The sequence below is a fragment of the Eumetopias jubatus genome, unplaced genomic scaffold (genome assembly GCF_037043125.1).
Source record: "Eumetopias jubatus isolate StellerSeaLion01/CBP00866 unplaced genomic scaffold, mEumJub1_p1.0 scaffold_3, whole genome shotgun sequence".
Lineage (NCBI taxonomy): Eukaryota > Metazoa > Chordata > Mammalia > Carnivora > Otariidae > Eumetopias > Eumetopias jubatus.
The window spans coordinates 12389758-12409558 of record NW_028274809.1 but is presented as its reverse complement, the minus strand read 5'-3'; the positions used below and the strand labels follow the sequence as shown (position 1 = coordinate 12409558).

The following is a 19801-nucleotide window of genomic DNA, read 5'->3' as shown; positions in this document are numbered from 1 at the left end:
CCAAATATTTTCATATGCTGTAGCTGATGCGATATCCAACATTAGTCCACTTTTTCGTATTATTAAGAATACTAACTTGGCTCATGAAATATTAGATAATTTTTAAAAATATTTAGAAAGTCACATATTCTGCATGACACTGCAAATATCACATGCAACATAAATGCCAATGAATGTGAAGGAGGAGCACTTTACCATCTGATCCCGGAGGTCCCTGCAGCCCTGGGGCTCCGGGCAACCCTGGTGGTCCTGGGTTCCCTGGCTTTCCTGGACTGGATTCAGCTCTCCCAGGGATACCAGCTGCCCCTGGAAATCCCGGATGACCAGGAAGCCCTCTTGGCCCAGGAGGTCCCATCATGCCTCCAGGAGAAATCAAGAATTAAAACCACATTTATCTCTCAGAGTAAACTTTTGTTTAGAAGAAATGAAAATCAGTACATTCTTCCTTAGGCTGTAAATACTTTTAAGGGGGAACAAAAATGTACTTCAAAATGACTTAATATCCCAGCCATAAAAATACCTTGCCATCTTTGAAATAAGCACACAAATGGAAACAGGTTTGAGGAATCAGATTTTCTTACTTTTCCCCTATTATTTAGGGTTATTGGGGGGAAAATACATATTATTTAATTAAAAATACTATTTTTCAATCTTGCCACTTTGATAATTTGGTTAAAAATAATCTGAATGAACTTATTAGCACATGTAGTGAATAAAAATACAGACTCATATATAATCTATGTGAGACATAGAATACCATACCTTTCATAGAAACCTAGGTTGGTGGGGAGGCAGAGAGGTGCTGGATTTGAACCCAACTTCTCTCTCTCCAGCCACATGTACTTAAGTAAGTTACTGAACTTCTCTAATCACCTATATTTATCTCAGAGGGTTGTTATGAGGAATAAATAAAATAATTCACGTAAGGACCTTAGTGCAATATCTGGTAATTGCACATGCTCAAGGAATGCTGAGATGTTCAGTGTGTTCAGAGGTCAAAGTGAGTCAAAGCTAAATCCTGCTTTCCTGCAGGAAACAACCCCCTTACTGGGGACTTTGGCTGAAGACAGCTCGAAGCCTTCCTATGAGAGTAACCACTTCTCACAGCTTCTTCTTCCTGAGCATGAATCTCTCAGTGGAAGACAGTCGTTTTCAAAGACGGCCACCATGCTAGCTCTTCTCCCTCACACTGTTGTAGAAGCTTGAAGCTCTCCTAGCAAGAGGTGACATGTTCCCTTCCCCTTGAATGTTCCATTCAGCTTTTTGTGATTATTTGGACTAATGAAGTACAACAGGAGTGACACCATATATATAAGGTCAAGGTTAGGTCATTAAAGATGATTCAGCTTCTGCCTTGTGAGCTGAGATGCTTGGGATTGCAGGCCTGAGCCACCATGGAGGTAATACCACTACTCTGAAGCCACCATGCTATAAGGAAGCCTAAATAAGTACAGAGCAGGACAGAGAGGCCATGAGACTACACGAAAGATAGAGGACAGAGATGCACAGCCAGTCCTCACATTCTGGTTCCAGCCATTACGTGGCTGCCACCATAGGAACATCTCTATCTAGAATTGCTCAGCTTAGCCCTTCCTGAACTCTTGAACCACACAGTGAGGGGTAATAGGCTGATTGTTGTTTTAAGCCACTAAGGTTTGGGTAATTTGTTCAGCAATAGGCAACTGAAACCCTGTCAGTAATCAGTAAGTGGCACGTTAGCCAAATTAGCAGCATTCATTATTGTGTGCATATGTGCTGGGTCTTTACATACACTTTCAAACATTATCCTTACTCCTGAAACAATCTTGCAAAAAGTTTGTACCTTATAGATAAGGCACAGAAAATTTAGGCCAAACATGAGTAATAATAATAGCTAACATTCTAAGAACTGTATTCATATTACTTCTCTCAACCCTAACGAGAACTGCCCTCTGAGGATGAGAAAACTGAGGCACAGAGAGGTTTAGTAAATGCCCAAGATCACACAGTTTGTATGTAGCAGAACCTGGAATTTTCGTCCACAGTGTAAACGCGTAACTATTTCAGTATACTACACAAAGTGGGGCAAAGCTGGGATTCAGTCACAGGTATATAACTCCAAACTCCTGCTTATCTAATGGCAAATACTTTAGACGATTATAAAATATGTATAATAAAGGCTATAGACATTGGTGTACTTAAATGAAATGTGCTCCTGTGGACTTGGCTGCCAACTTGTCTTCATGTCACTCCTAAGACCTGTCTCCAAACCCCTACAGTCACTGGATGGACTACCTGGTATCTTGTCCCGGTGCCATGGAAAATCCTCAACCACCTTTCAACAGGGAAAATCGGTTACAGTGTCTGGCATATAGCAGCCCTGACCACCCATGAAATCAATTAAGTTGTGGCCAGCATTAAAAATTCTTTTCCAAAAGAAAAAAGTGGCACAGAAAATAGAATATATCATACACAAAAAGGTATTATTTTGTGAAATCTGTGTTTTTCTTTTTTCTTTGGGAATTTGTGTTTTAATCGTATGTGTATGTGGATACATATAAGTGTGTGCAGTGCAATGTAAATGCAATATAATATAAAATGTATTTTTTATAACGGGTTGTAGTCAAGATTTGAAAGCCACTGGGTTAATTCTTTTTAAAAATCTTGTGGAAGTAAGAGTCTTTCTACTACATTTGGTTTTCAGTCTGCTAGAGATATGTGTTGCTTACTCCCACTGGGTTTTTATTTCAATCTGTTGGAACCCCTATTTTATTATGAACAAGCCCGAAAGGAGACATCTAAGACCAGGTGCTAATGATTCCTGACCAGCTGAGTACTCTCTCTTTGACTTATATAGTCCTTGGTCAATTAAGCCAAGGCCATGGTATCTACAGTTAAGTCAACTAAACAAAGCTTTGCCCCACTTTGTAGTGGGTTATCAGATCCCACAAAGTGGAAGCTAGAATCGGGGTAGTTAAAGAACTTGGTAGTTAACAGATGAATCTCTGGAAACTTCTTACTCCTTCTCAGGAAATATAACAAGACACAGACTGGATAAAATTACATCTATTCAAGACTCACTCTTCGCATGTTAAATCAGTTCTCCTGAGTTCACAGAATGCAAATATACTCTAAGCTTCTATTCCTAATCTTACTTGGGAATATCAGTCACCACAGCACTTGAAGGAGTTCAAAGTCCTCTATCAATAGGATTCTTTCCCAGGCTCTTCCTCCACTATTACCATGAGCTCTAAGGTGTTTTTGCTTGGTTTGTTTGTTTTTGGAGGGGGTGCAGATTTGGCGGGGGGAAGGTGAGGACTTTTGTTTTGGTTTTGGTTTCTTAACTAAGGCTGAATCACATTTCATTTTTTAAATTTTTTAATTAATAACATTTTTAAACTCATAATCTGTATTTGCGCCTTTCACATAGGAGAGGAACTCAATTTTAATGAACAGATGTCAACAAGGAGAGTCTTCCACGATGGTTTTAAGACCTGAAAAAACATTCTACCCTGGCACCCATTTCCAAATCTTATGTGCCTGTGACAATCTTGCGGGATGCCTCTTACCCACACATATTCCTCACCACCCCCCTGAGATGCTGACTGAATATTTCTGAGGTGCAGCCGAGGAGCCTGGCTTTCTTCCAAGGAAGCCACTCATTGGTTTGAGTTCAGTGGCTCTTAAGTCCAGCTGTCCATTAGAAATAGGAGGTGCTTTTATAATAGCAGACACCTAGGTCTACGTCCCAGAGAGCCCAACATGCTTGGTCTGGAGGGCGGGACAGTCATGAGTTTTTCTGAAACGCCCCTAGTTGAGCTCAGTATCAGCTAGGGTTGAGGTTGAGGATGTGGGAAACCTGGCATGTAAGAGCCAGTAGAGTTCTACCTGCGCGGGCTTCCCCTGGTGGACCGGAGGGGCCAGGAGGACCAGGTGGTCCAACAGACCCCGTTTCTCCGTAGCGGCCAGGGCGCCCCGGATCCCCTGGAGGGCCTGCCCAAAACAACAACACATGTCAAAGTAATAACTGTATACATACATTTTAAAATTCACACACAATTACTTCTTGTGAGACTTGGTTGAGCACAACTAAAAGACTGTTCTTGCAATTTCTCCCGACATTTAAAAAAAAAATGCAGGATCTCAAACTAGAACCCCTTCTTCAGCTGCCCCTGCTCTGCAAACACATGAACTGAGGGAAGCACTGTCTCTCTCAGTGATATGGGTCACTTTTTTCTTGGAGGCAGCATCTCGGTAGGTCTTAATCAAATGGTTTAGCAATTAAAAAAAAAAACCTACTTTTGGAAAGGTGAGATAATAACAATTTCTGCATCCTAAAATCACATTTGGAGTCATATGCCCATAGAGATGATTCAGATGCACCTATCTACTGGCACCTGTAAATTATATATTCTTACTAAAATTAATGTATTTAGCATACCAGGTATGCAATGTACAGAAATACTGGGCCAGACTCTTCTGTCAGGGCACCCAAATCCCGTTTCCTAATAATTTATGAAGGAACCAAAGTGAACACAAACCTTTGAGCGGAAGAGATGGAGTTATCAAAACCCCCGGTGGTCCTGGGTACCCGCGGTCTCCAGGATCCCCCTGAAATCATTCATTCATATGCTTTTCTTAGAAATATTAGTATTTTTCTCATGTTGCCCATAACTATTGGAAGAACAAGAGTGCATTCATATAAGAAATGAAGATTATAGGCTGACTGGAAACATGAATGTTTCATGGAGTTCTGGGATAACAAAAGCACCACCCGGCCTCCCACCTACAAGCAGAAGTAGATGACCAACTGACAAAACTCGCAAAAGAAAAAAAAAATTAACTCCCAAAAACCGATTTCATGCCCTTAAATTAGATACCTCTGAAACCATGAAGTTTCTTAGATATCCTATGAGCATTTATGTTGAACTTGGCACTCTAGGACAAATAGTCTATTCACCTATAAAACCTGAATCACATCTTATTTTAACAGCAAATATTGTCTCCCTCAACTGTGTCCCCTTACTGCCACCATGGCTTATCCTGAGCAAATGCTGGATGTGAAGTCACAGAGGCACAAAGGAAAGACAAAAAAAATGCACTAGAAAAAGTCAGGAGCTCTCCACTGCTCCCTCTGATTTTAATTGTGATGGTAGGTGATCTTCATGGAATTCTTGAAACTTCTGTTACTATTCATCTTCAAAAGGTTGAATACTTTCTCAAATGCAAAACATAATCATTACAACAAGCACTGGAATAATACATATAAAATTAACTCTGTCTCTTTTAAAAGTTATGTTTTTGAATGATTCTTTCAAGTATTTTTTAAAAGAAATTAGTTAACATAGGGATACAGAATTTTATCAGGCTGTACTCAAATACACCTGCCTATTTACCTTCGGGCCAAGAAATCCAAACGATCCAGGCTCTCCAAACAGTCCTGGTTCCCCCTACAAATAACCACAAACATGCCTTTAAAAAAAAAATCTGACTGGGTGACAAATTATCTCATTCTTGTTTAATTTGAATGACATGAGCTCACGGATATTCTGTGCAAAACCTTAACACTTCTTTTGGGTTGTATCAGACAGTGTTGGCTCTTAGTTTTTGCATCTACAGCTAGATCCTGCAATTTGCAAAATAAATACGTCTCCTTTTCCAGTTAGTGTGTGCATATCTGCATGCCCTAGTACGACTTTTGAATACACTGAATTGCATTAATGAATAAAAATGTTCTTATTATCTCTATAATTGTCTACATTTACCTTTAATCCTGGAAAACCTGGAGATCCATAGGAACCAGGATCACCCTAATAAATTCACAAAAATCAACACAAGCAGAATCAAATCAAAGTGCTTGAAACCAGTTCAATGCATTATTTTCCATCTTATGAAACTGCTTTATGGATATTTCAACTCGTCTGCAAAGGTAGCTGAATAAAAGGAAATACATATAAAATAGAGTCTGTTTCTTTATAACATTTGCTATTTTAACTGATCTTCAGTTTTACTTTAAAAATTCATGTCCTTGCCAGTGTTTTAAAGTAGGAACATATTTTTGTTGTTGTTGTTCTTGTGTTTTAACTTATTTACCCTAATGCTTGCACTGGGCTAAATATTTTTGGAATCATTGCAATATAATTTGTATAGAGATTAATAGGCACTCTGTGCATTATCAGCAAAAAAATTACCACGGAAGCCAATGTCATCCCATTAACTACTGAATCTGGAGCCAAATAAACTCAGGGCCCTTGCCCATGGGAGCTCTGGCCTCTAGAGTGACCCGGTCAGCGGTGATCCTATTAGTGGCATGTGTGGTGATGTTTGAGTCCTGATGCTATAGTTTTTGGTAGCCACTGCCCCGAGATCAGTACCCTCTTTTATCAAGTAGGCTTAAATTAACAATTCCAAGCTGCTGTCACACTGACACTGAGCCCCAGTTGTGGCAGGAAATGCCACAATCCTGTTCCTTCACACCAATTCTGTCTTCCGCTTGCCCATTTTATCTAAATGATGTCACTGGAAGGGATGTCTTGTCGGGACATTTAGCTATGACATAATTCTTGTCCAAAATGTATTTTTCCTTTTTTGAGAAAATCTCTACTTTTGGGTTGTTAGAAATACGGATCTAGTTTTATAAAAATGTGAAAAAGGAAGGCCTCCAACTCACTGATGTTAGGGGCAGCCTGAATGGCATGAATGATCCTTACCCGAGGTCCTGAGAACCCAGGGATACCCTTCTCTCCTTTTGCCCCAATTCCAGGTTCTCCCTTAAAGAAATGACAACATTTAGAGGTGTTCAAGCAACAATATTTCAGCAACATGGAATGCAAATACAAAATGAGAGATAAAAATTCTTGCCAGCAGCTTAACGAAAACAACCACCTTAGAAGAGATGCCTTACGGAATCAGGATAAAATAGTGAAAACTTCGAGTAACATATATTAGCATTAAAGCAATGATAAAGACCATGCAAAAATTTTTTTAATTAAGATATCGTATCATCAAATAAAAAAGGGTATTTTAATAAACTACCTTGGGTCCCGGTGGTCCTGGAGGTCCAGTCATGCCAGGCATTCCTTTTATGCCCTAAAAATCACACTAAATATAATCAGGCTCACTCTTATTATTTAACATACTGAATGCCATGTCTTTCAGAAATTATCTCTTTCAAGAAACATTTTACTAATTTTTAAAATAAAGGATTACTCTTCAGTTGTTGCTAGTTAGTGACTAAGGTCCAGGTGCATTTATAAAGCGGGCACAACTCAGGCCACCCCTGCGTGAGAGCTTCGTGGGGTGGTGGGGGTACAACCCCCATGGAGCCAGGGCAGCAGATCCAAGCTGGGAATGTCATCCTCAAGTGGAGTGGCTCATTTTGATCAAATTAGTGATATTTAATCCAGTAACTGAAAATTGACAACAGAATCTTCAGGTGGCACCAGTAACATCCGTACTGCAGGCTGACAGAGGACGTGATATTCGCCAGGAGTCTAGTTCGTGCCCAGTACTATGCACCTGCTACCTTCTCAATCATCAAAACATCAAGCCCATGTGTAATAACAACTGGGCTTCCTGTGGTCCTTTCAGCCCATATATCAAATACAGTGTCAATGGGGGACACTGGGGGACATGTCACGGTTTAGCAGCACACACTAGGTCTGTGACAGCGACTGAATAAACTTGAGAATGTGGGTAACTTCTCTAAGCCTCATTCTTCATGTCTGTACATTGGGACTACTAGCAGTATCAATCTGCTGAGGTTGCTTTGGGATTAATGCAGTGATGCCTGCAGGTGCCCAGCACTTTGCTGGCACAGGGGCATGTTCATGAAATGCTGGCTATTCTACTTTATCCAGGAAACATATGGATTGGCAATTACCTTTTCTCCTTTATAGAGACAAGAATCAGGTGGCTGTACCAATAAGGTGGGTCCAGGAGAACCCTGCTGGCCAACTTCACCCTTTCAACAAAATCAAGATAGTAGGAATTTCATATTAACTTTATTTTGAAATAAGATTTGAAGTGAAGATTTTTACTCATGGATCATGATATGATGCATACAATCCCATGTGTCATGGATTAAAAATATAAATCATGGCAAATACATCATGTAATTGAAAGTATTTATTGTTTTTCATAAGTAATGATATTTATCATTAAAAATAAGTTTCAAAAACAAAAGTGATTCCTAATACTACCATCAGAGATCTCTATTAAAATTTTGGTATAGGGTGCCTGGGTGGCTCAGTTGGTTAAGTGTCTGCCTTCGGCTCAGGTCATGATCCCGGGATCCTGGGATTGAGTCCCGCATTGGGCTCCCTGCTCAGTGGGGAGCCTGCTTCTCCCTCTCCCTCTGCCTCTCCCCACTGCTTGTGCTCTCTCTCTCTCTCAAATAAATAAAATCTTTAAAATAAATAAAAAATAAAACTTTGGTATAATTCTTTGTGATGTGTGTGCTTGTGTGTGTCTATATACATACATGTATGCAAACAATGTACATATGTATATACATGTATATGTAATCAAATGAAGTGTTAAATAAATTTAAAATATAATCAGAATGCTATATAAAATATGTAAACATAATTTAAAATACACAGTATGGTTTTTCTTTTTATATTTTGTTAAAGTTTTAAATTTTAAAATAATTTTGTTTGTCTTTTATAATACTATTTTTTGCACACTTTCCAATTATACTAGAAATTTTTCAAAAACCTGATTTTTAGTGCCTATCATAAGAATATGCTATCATTTATTAAGCCATTCCACTCTGGTTAGATTTAGGTTATCTCTTTTTTTTTTAAGATTTATTTATTTATTTCAGAGAGAGAGAGCAAGTGCTCACACAAGCAGAGGGTGAGGTGGGGGGAGAGAATCTCCAGCAGACTGCCTGCTGAGTGCAGAGTCTGACAAGGGGCTCGATCTCACCACCCTGAGATCATGATCTGAGCCAAAATCAAGAGTCAGATGCTTAACCGATTGAGCTACCCAGGCGCCCGAGATTTAGGTTATTTCTAATCTGTTTTCAATAATATGTTTAAACTCTCTGTATAAAATAATTAGCCAAAAGTTGTCATTTATGGCATTAGAAATGTTACTCTCTTGGGAATAAAATGTTGCTTGAATTGGGTTTGCCATAAATAAGCATAAATTCTCATCCTTAACTAGCAGATAACTATTTTTTACTTTTTGGACTATACCTACTATTCTGCACTGAGACACAGTTAAGAGCAGGTGACAGAACCGGTCACCTGTGTTTGCAAACCAGGCCCTGACTGACTGCTATTTTGGACAAATTCCTTAAAATCTCTCTTAGCCTTTTTTCCTTGATTCCTCTGAATCTCACTTTCCTTCTCTGTGAAATGGGGGTTATATTGCTGCCTACTTCAAAGTATTTTATTTTATTAAATAGATAAGGCACATAAAATGCTTAGTACTTACTACACTGAGTGGAACAAAGAAGATTCTCAAATATATGATTATTAAGTCATTAACGTTTTTGGTAGGTGGGATTTGGGGAAGAAGAATACTATTTCCAGCGTAAATGAAGTAAGACAGCCTGCGCTTCAATGCCTACCTACCCCTGAAAACTACAGAAGAACCAGGTTAGGGACCTTGGCTTCTTTTTCTCGCTGTACCCCAGTACCTAATACAGTGTTGTTGTAGCAGCTGTTCTGAGGATGTCTGTTACGTGAACGAATGACTGAACAAACGCTTAAACGATACATACACAAGTGAGTAACACGTGCTGGTAAACACAACCATTCTTATTCTTATCGCCGTAATGAGCCAGACCAAAACCCGTAACGGCTGACAAGCAAGGAAGCCTCTTCAAAATGTTGGTCATGCCACTATTTTTTCACATTGAAAAAGTACCAGACATTCATTTAATCAAAAGTACAAGGAACATAAATCACGAAGAACAAACTGTAGACGACCCATAATCGCATCACCTAGGACAAACCAGTAGCAACCGCTTGGGGTAGCGTTTCGGGGGCAAACATGTTCTTGCCCATCTGAGAGTTCTGCATCAAAATTTCAAAATGGTGTTTTCCTTTAGCAGATAATCCAAAAGAATTAAAATAAGCCTATTTTGGATCATCTGAATGGCCACCTCATAGCCAAACATTTCCACATGATTCTATGGCCTGAATTTGCAACTGTATCTGATTGCACTGGTGCTGAGGTCCCGAAACTAGCATAGCCTGCCTCACTCCACAAGGCAGAGAGTCTCAAGCCGGGCTGCATGAGCCTCTGGGGCTTCGACGAGCACATTCTCAGGGGTCCATGACTTCCCAAGTCTGAAAAACCTTGTTTTAGTGTATTTCCTTTCAGTCATTTCTCTAAGTTAGTGGTTTTTAAGGAGGGGGGTAAGCAATTGGACATACTATTCCCCCCAGGGACATCCGGCAAGGTCATGACACATTTTAGGTTGTCACCACTGGGGAGGAAGGGCTGTTTCAGGCATCTAGTGGGTAGAAGCCAGGGATGCAGCTAACTACCCTACCCTACAATGCACGGGACAGCCTCCACAACAAGGAAATAGCAGTGTTGACGTTGTAAAATCCTGCCCTAAGTGTCTATTTTAATGTCTTGTGTTATTTTTACAAATTGAGCTTATACTTTTGCAACCTGTGCTTTCTGATCAACATTATAGCATATAGGCACGTCTGCACATCGTGAAGTCTTCCAACATATTTCGGGCAATCGAGTCATTTTGTTCGACGGCTGTACCATAACTTACCCAACCACACTGGGACGCCACGCAAGTGGGGAACAGGTCTGTCTTCCTAACTCCCCACGTCCAGCACCAGTCCTGGCTTGGCACAGAGTAGACGTTCAATATCTCCTTGCCCACAGTTGTGGCACAAGCCACTTACCAATCGGTACCCATTCAGATTGTTTGCAGATGCGCTGCCATCTTAAAATACCTCTCTAAAGCTTATCTTTGCTAAGTTTCCTGCCTCAGCAGAAAGGACTGCGGGTGTGAGGGAGGGATGGTGAGGATGGGTGTGAGGTGGAGGGAGTGGGAGAGTGTGTTGCTAAATGCTTTTGCTTGCAGGTATTTATACTTTTATTTATGGGTAAGAGTTTAGGAATCTGAGGAAATTTATGAAATTAAGCCAAACAAATCAGTAATTAAACAAATTGTCCCTGGGATATACTAAATTATCAGAAATGTTCAATCTCTTTTTGCTAGGGTAAAATAAGTCATATACATTAACTTGAATTTAGTGTTAAATTTTGTCAGATCTGTCATTTTACGGTCAAGGGTAATGGCGCCATAATAATTCAGCAAAAAAATTCTCAGCCATAAAATTGGGCAGCGACTGGATAACGAACACAATTTAAGTGATAATCAGAACAGCCTCTGCCACCTGGGCAGCACATACATTTTAGCATCTGCTCCTCTGGGCGAAAGGGGATTCTTACCGGGTCTCCCATTTGCCCCTTGACTCCCACGCCAGGATTACCCTGGGAAGGAAAAGGAAAAAAAAAAATGTAATTGCTTTTGAATATTAAAAAGGTAATTACAAACGAGTAAGACTTCTGGTTAAGGAATTAATTGAAGTTTATGAAGTATCTGGGGAAGTCTACTAAGGGAAAGACATAATTCAGACAGAGCTCAGCGGTCACTTAGCTCATTGGACATGGACAGTCTCTTTGTTGCATGTTACTCATGACCACCCACCTTCAAGCCCGGTCTCCCAGGATGGCCTGGAGCACCCTAAATCAAGGGCAAAAATGCACAAATCAATTTATCAGTCACAGAAATCACAATGTATTGGCGTTGGTTGCCCCAAGTTCCTCTTTAGGAGACCCTGTATTTTAAGACATGCCTGCTGGACTGCCTCTCATGGCTGGGCTTCTTGTTGCCCTGGGGACCCATGCTTCACGATAAACTCACCCTGGTGATGGGGGGTGTATGCGGATTCATCAGTGATAACCTCTCAAACGACCCACCTGCGCCCCACCCACAGCTGCAATTTGCCTTTTTTCTTTTTCGGGGGTTTAATTTAAACATCCAGGCCAGGTTGTTAGAGGGACGAAATGAGCAGTGCTCTACTTACGGCTAACCCGGACTCTCCCAGATGTCCTACTGGGCCCGCCGCTCCTCTCGCCCCCCTCAATCCCTAAACATGAGAACAGCAGCGCATCGGTTACCAAAACTCAAACTCATCGTTCATGGCAAAACCTACGTGTAATCCCAAGTGGATAAAAACCTCCAAAGAAATCACGGTCACAGACACACCTGCCCTGTAGCAGGAGCACCTTCACCGCAGTTGACACGGCCATTAAAAGGTCCATGATAGCAGCACTCCGGCAGGTGTGACCAACTCCTATGTTTAGGATTGAATTAAGACCGAGAAATCAATCTACTTGTTTGCAAAGAAATCTTGTAACAGCAAAAGTAGAGCACAAAGAAAACTTGTTACCAGTTATTCCTAAATTGCATCAATGTTATAACTTTGACATACATCGGGATGTTTTTAAAAATATTCATATTAATTAATAATAATTGATTTTAAAATATGAATGTATTTATATGCTTCATCGTATTTTTAAAATACACTCCATCAGACTAATGTGAATAGACATGCCCCCAATTCAAGATTAAGGTGACTCAGCCACCACTTTCTGTAACATGTAGGTTGTAGCATAATTGCACACAAATTCACAAGGCGGGGTTATAGCTGTGCATTCCTAGAAGTGTGGAGAGAGGCTCTCTGTTCTCCCGCCAAACCTGCCCACATCAAATAATTTGCGAGTGTGCAAGAAATTACTCTCTCTAGGAGGATGAATTAGTATTTATTTTAACAGTGACATGAAGGTATCTCATCGATTACATCGAACTGAGCTTCAGGGATAGCAAGTAATGTGGGAGAGTAATCCTGTCTAGAGCCAGAATTTACCAAGCTAACATAGGTTAACCAATTTGGAGGCAAAACTACTTTCAATTTTAATCTTGTGAACACTGATTGATTAATTGCAAACACTAATATAATTACAAATTTCAGGGAGATAAAGATGAAGCAAAAAATTAAATGCAACACACACTGATTCAGCAGGCAGAATAGTACAGAGCAAAATCATTTCCCCTTGACATGTATTATTTAGGTAGACTTGAGGGAAACTCAGCTTCCCAAATATTAAGAGACTGTATGTCCCCAAGTAATGCCAAATGATCATTAAAAGACAGAAGAGGAAGGTAAGCAGAAGCTTGCTGAGACTCCAGGACAGTTCCATGGGCCTGGGACCTGTGTGGTCACATAGGGGCTCACGCCTGATTTAACACTGGCACTACCTTGAAATTCTTAATAATTTTTGAGCAAGGGATCTACCCTTTGATTTTGCACCGGTGTGCTCTGTAAATGATGCAGCTGGTCCTGCTAGGATGCAAACAGTGCAGACCACAGGCTGACCGAGGAGCAAAGAGAAGCACAGGGCCTGCTTGGGAGACTTACCGGCAAGCCAGGAGGTCCTGGGTCCCCTCTGTCGCCCTGCAATAGGAACGATGCACTGCTTTAGAAGAGTGACACCACTTTCCTAAAACATACATGACGTAAAAGGAGGAGTCCACACAGGAATTATTCGGACTGTCCGTGCAGGCTGTTCAATTGTCTGGTGTTGACACCCGTGGAGGGCTCTGTGGAGGACTTTCTGTGTCCATTCCTAACCCCAGAATCCTGCTTCTACTCAGCTGAAACCAAAGATTGCTCGAGTCGTGATGACATGGAGTCAAGGTGAGACTTTCATCTTCCCATTTACAATCTAAATTCTCAATCCAATGGTCCCATTCGATCACAGTTTAACTGTCTCTGGTCTAACTGCCAGAACTTGCCTCCCCTAATAGACACTTTGCTCCTTTTTATCCCCCTAGAGTAGATGTAAAGGGAATTCTTGTGGAAATTCTCTCGCACCTGCCTCTGCGTGCATCTACAGTGCTTTAAAGAACCAAAGGGTGTTTCAGAGGGACAGGTCTGTGGTTCAACAGTCTTACACAATTCATATATGTTAAAAAAAAAAAAAAAAAGAAGATAGTAGGAAGGAAAAAATGAAGAGGGGGAAATCGGAGGGGGAGACGAACCATGAGAGACTATGGACTCTGAGAAACAACCTGAGGGTTCTAGAGGGGAGGGGGGTGGGAGGATGGGTTAGCCCGGTGATGGGTATTAAAGAGGGCACGTTCTGCGTGGAGCACTGGGTGTTATGCACAAACAATGAATCATGGAACACTGCATCAAAAACTAATGATGTAATGTGTGGTGATTAACATAACAATAAAAAATAAAAATAAAACTAGCTGAGGGGCACCTGGGTGGCTCAGTCGTTAGGCGTCTGCCTTCGCCTCGGGTCATGGTCCCAGGGTCCTGGGATCGAGCCCCGCATCAGGCTCCCTGCTCAGCGGGAAGCCTGCGTCTCCCTCTCCCACTCCCCCTGCTTGTGTTCCCTCTCTCGCTGTGTCTCTCTCTGTCAAATAAATAAATAAAATCTTAAAAAAAAAAAAACTAGCTGAAAAAAAAAGAATCAAAGGGTGTATATTCTCTTGAATATAGCTTCCTTTTTAACGTAAAATATATGATAAAGCCTACATAAGATAAGAGTTACCATTTTAGCCCTTTTGAAGTGTACAATTCTGCGGTGTGAAGTACACTCACACTGTTGTGCAATCGTCACCACCTTCCATCTCCAGAACATCTTCCTCTGCCCCAGTGGAAACTGGAGCCATTAAATACACTTCCCCACCCCCTGGCTCCTAGCAAGCACCATTCTACTCTTGGTCTCTGTGAATGTGACTACTCTTGGAACCTCATGTAAGTGGAATCATACATTATCTGTCCTCTTGTGACCGGCTCGTGTCACTTAGCATGACGACCTCCAGGCTTCATCCACGTTGTAGCAGGCGCCACGATTCCCACGCTTTGGAAGGCTGGATAATACTGGGTTGTGTGTATAGATCCCCTTCCGTTTATCCATTCATCCAGCAATGGGCACTTGGGTTGCTTCCACCTCTTGGCTATTGTGACTAATGCTACTAGGAACATGAGTGTGCAAATATCTGTTTTTGAGACCCTGCTTTCATTTCTTTTGGGTATATACCTGGAAATGGAATTGCTGGATCATAAGGTAATCCTACGTTTAATTTTTCGAGGAGTCGTCATAGCATTTTCCAGAGCAGCAGCACCAGTTCCATTCCCACCAGCAATGCAGAAGAGCTCAGATTTCTCCCTACAATTGTCAACACTTAGGATTTTCTGGTTTTTTCTTTTTTAATAACCATCCAAATGGCTGTGAAGTAGATATGGGCTCTTAAAAGTATTGGTTCTCTAAGGTTATTGATCTGCAGACCTTTTTGGTTTTTTAGAGAGGGAGAGAGCAGGGGTAGGGGCAGAGGGAGCAGGAGAGAGGTTCTTAAGTGGGGCTCAATCTCACAACTCTGAGATCATGACCGGAGCTGAAATCAAGAGTCAGACACTTAACCAACTGAGCCACCCGGGTGCCCCTCTGCAGACCATTTTTATTTGGGATCTTCTGTTTCTCTTTAAGATGAGGAATCCTCTATATCCTCTTCTCCTTCTATCTCACTTATTCTTTCTTGCACTATTGCAAAAAAAAAAAAAATGCATCATGACTAAAATCGTTCAGAATAGCTAAAATTAACAACTCAGGAAAAAACAGATGTTGATGAGGAGGTAGAAAAAGGGGAACCTTCTTGCACTGTTGATGGGAATGCAAACTGGTGCAGCCACTCTGGAAAACAGTATGGGGGTTCCTCAAAAAGTTAAAACGAGAGCTACTGCATGACCCAGCAATTGCACTAGTAGACATTTATCCAAAGGATACAAACAGAGTGATTTGAAGGGGCACATGCACCCCAATGTTCATAGCAGCAATGTTCACAATAGCCAAAATACGGAACAAGCCCAGATGTCCATCAACAGATGAATGGATAAAGAAGATGTGGTATATACACACAATGGAATATTACTCAGCCATCAGGAAGAATGAAATCTTGCCATCTGCAATGACATGGATGGAACTAGAGGGGATTATGCTAAGCGAAATGAGAAAGACAAATACCATATGATTTCACTCATATGTGGAATTTAATAAATAAAACAGATGAACATAGGGGAGGGAAGAAAAATAAAATAAGATAAAAATCAAAGAGGGAGGCCAACCATAAGAGACTCTTACTATGGGAACAAACTGAGGGTTGCTGAAGGGGAGGCAGGTGGGGGGAAGGGATAATTGGGTGATGGGCATTAAGGAGGGAACTTGATGTAATGAGCCCTGGGTGTTATATGCAACTAATGAATCACTAAATTCTACCCCTGAAACTAATAAAATACTTTATGTCAACTATACTGAATTTAAATTAAAAAAACTCATCATGACTATTATTGTACAGTACATTATAGTTGACAATGTGTTTTGATATAAATTATTACAATGGATCATCAGCACTGAGAGGAAGGCAGGGTAGATATTACTTTATTTTCCTTCACAAATAAGGAAAATGAGGCTCAGAGAGGTTGAGGGGGTTGCCCAAAGTCACAGTGGTTGGTAAGGGTCAGTTTACTCCTTCCAATACACCATACTGGTTCCTAGAATGACCCTGCTTTTGATGCTGAGCCTAACATATTATTTAAGCCATAAACAAAAGCATAGTTCCTGCTGCTTAACAAGTGTGTATAGGCTCAGAGGTTACAAACAAATACTGTGAGCTCACTAAAGGAATCACCACTCAGGTGAAACTTAGGGTCTAATAGAAGAATTTAAGTTTTGGGGCACCTGGGTGGCTCAGTTGTTAAGCATCTGCCTTCGGCTCAAGTCATGATCCCAGGGTCCTGGGATCGAGCCCTGCATCGGGCTCCCCGCTCCGTGGGAAGCCTGCTTCTCCCTCTCCCACTCCCCCTGCTTGTGCTCCCTCTCTCGCTGTGTCTCTCTCTGTCAAATAAATAAATAATAAAATCTTTAAAAACAAAAAGAAATTTAAGTTTTATCTAACTGTTGTAGAATATTCTTCCTTAAGAGAAATGACCATATGTTTTGCAAATGTACCATACTTTTCCTCTTGATTTATATCTACTGATCTTCTGCTTATTCAGGGTACTCATATTAGAGATATAGGTGGTCATTCAAGAGTTTATTTCTGAATGTTTGTATATCATTGTATAGAAAAACACAAAAGCATTTAATTTACCCAGGATAGTGCTATAGGGTTTCTATAATTTTCAAGTTCAAAAGTGGTGACTTCTCTTATACTGGATGGTAAGTATTATCTTTACAACGTTCTATCAACAAATAAATCAGTGCTTCTCAGCTGGGGTGATTTTTCTTCCCAGGGCATATTTGGTAATATCTGGAGATATTATTTAGGTGGGGGATACTACTGGCATCTAGTAGGTAAAGGCAGGGAGACTGTTCAACATCCTATAATGCACAGGGTCAGCACCCACAACAAATGATTATCTGGCCCCAGATGCCAATAGTACCAAGACTGAGAAACCCTGAAATAACTGTATCTGTCACACTTTGCAAGAACAGTCAGGAGATACTGGAATTTACAACCAGAGCAATTAAAGCCAGTGCCTTCACACAAGAAGCATGGTGCCATCGAGAGAGGCAGGGTAATGATAAAAAACAGTGTGCTCTAGGACACTTCAAAAGAGATATGTCCATGTGTTTCCTGGATGGGTTTACCTAGATGGGAAAATAAATTTTTTCAACCCACCATGATCATAAAGCTTACCTGAATACCTTTAATGGCACCTAAAATGAACACTGAATTTCCTTTTTCTCCACTTTCCCCAGGAAGGCCCTGAAAATAAAATATTCACTTAAGAGGGGGGAAAAAAGCATATTGCTATTTCAGTATTTTCTTTTTTGTATGAAATATTACCAGTAAAATACCATTATAGTCATGTTTTACTAGTGGAGATTTCTTTTTTCTCTACATTATTGCTATCATCCTAAGGTTCTCATACATATTTATTCAATATTCAGTTAAGATCTATTAAGGAATCTCCAAAGACAGAGTATCTATTAATATACACATGTTATAAATATATAATATATGTAAGTGTTACATTATATAATAATATACATAGCCATTTACTAATTATTCAACAGGAAAATTACATTTTTCCTCAAACACAATAATTCATATGTATTATTCTTACAAGTAAACAAGTTTGCAATTGTCAGTTAATAATTTATGCCTTAGACATCATTTTTTAAAAATTGATTTTATTCATTTCAGTTGTTGTGTTCAAAATAGAGCCTCTGTATTCTTGTAAGATTAACTCTTAAAAACATATCTTCTTTTTGGAAGGTTTTTGTAAGCAGCTGCAAGCTTACTGAGAGTATTTTTAAAAAATGAATGAAATAACTCAATGTATTCTTTTTTCCCCCAAAGATTTCCTACTGGATATCTTAACATATCTTAACTTGGTTACCACATAAGAATTCTACCATCTTCATGTATCAGGCTCCTGCGAAGGAAATGCAGATTTCAAAGTTAATCCCTTCTGGAAAAGTCCTGACTGTGCTTCCAATGGGAGATACTTAGGCTTTTATGGTAAGTTACAGCAACTGCTTTCCTTGAGAAATCAGATGGGCCTAATCAGGCAGTCCTTGCTTCACACGGTTCCAAGATGCATGAATTTTAGTTCCACAGTTAAGTTAAATAGCACCAGTCCTCCAACAAAATGGTTCCAAATTTCAGTTACCACCTTCTATTAACTGAGTAACGGCACCACTAGCTCATCGGTATATATAAGTAACAGATGGGAACCATGATCCCTGTCCCATCACCCTTTTCAGTCTGTCAGTGATTGATTACTGCACATCTGTGCGTCAGTAGGTGCATACGCGTGCGCACATGCGCACGCATGCGCGCGTGCACACACACACACACACACACACACACACAAGCAAAGTGCGTAGGTGTGTTCCCTCCTTATCTTCCAGTGATAAACCCAAATGTTATTTCATGAAAACAGACCCCACCACAAGAGGCAATTGGCCATCAAAGATGAAAATAAGTGAGGGAATGAAAAATGATAAAGCTGGCAGTGAAATTCAGACAGAATGTAAGTGGAGTCTTAGAAGAAATAACTGAGCGATCATGGAATGTTGAAACTCCTGAGCCAGAGGGACTCCATGAAGACAAAGTTCTCAACACAAAAAAGGGAAGTGGCTGGGACAAAACAGTTAAAGATTACCAGAGGACATGGCGCAGGCTCAAGACCCTCGTCGCAAAGGGACTCTGAGATACAGTTCACAGCACTAGAAGCGGATCCAAACTCAGAAAAGAGTATGACAATTCACCAGAGCACAGAAAGACGTATTCACTTCATCATTGTAAGTTACACGGCCAGAAGAAGGCACCGTTCAAAACACTCTTGTTTTCAAAGACCTGAGACACTTCGATTCTGTGAGTCAGTGTATGTTTTAAATGACAGTGTACTAAATCAATATTAGTTTTTTAAAAATCTTCCCTATGTATTTATAACTCACTCGAAGAGAGTTTTTAATATTTTAACAAAACGTATTAGAGGTCATGGAACTATACTAATTTTTCCCATTGGATGTTAAGGTTGCTTGTGTGGGGCCAGCTTGCATGGTCGTTCTTCATGCCTCACACCACTGGGCAAAGTGAGAACCGACTGTAAATGAAATGGGCCAAGGGGAAGAAAGCTGCTTTGCAAAGACACCATTACGGCAAACTTCAGTATCGTGGTCACCACGGCACCCTGTGGGAAAGCTAAAATCGAGAACTCCTCCTCTTCTGAACGTTCATGGACACTCA

General features: G+C 40.5%; 1 protein-coding gene across 1 annotated transcript in view; it reads right to left on the bottom strand.

Moving 5' to 3' along the window:
• Nucleotides 1–19801, bottom strand: part of COL4A4 (collagen type IV alpha 4 chain) — a 102573-nt gene that overhangs the window by 57386 nt on the left and 25386 nt on the right. The window contains exons 7-19 of the mRNA XM_028105283.2: nt 17741–17809; nt 13449–13484; nt 12054–12116; nt 11675–11710; nt 11416–11457; nt 7862–7942; nt 7015–7068; nt 6690–6749; nt 5745–5789; nt 5376–5429; nt 4521–4590; nt 3868–3972; nt 196–360 (exon numbers count right to left, since the gene is read on the bottom strand). Of these exons, the coding sequence (XP_027961084.2) occupies nt 196–360; nt 3868–3972; nt 4521–4590; nt 5376–5429; nt 5745–5789; nt 6690–6749; nt 7015–7068; nt 7862–7942; nt 11416–11457; nt 11675–11710; nt 12054–12116; nt 13449–13484; nt 17741–17809 (880 nt within the window). The remainder of the gene's footprint in view (nt 1–195; nt 361–3867; nt 3973–4520; nt 4591–5375; nt 5430–5744; nt 5790–6689; nt 6750–7014; nt 7069–7861; nt 7943–11415; nt 11458–11674; nt 11711–12053; nt 12117–13448; nt 13485–17740; nt 17810–19801) is intronic.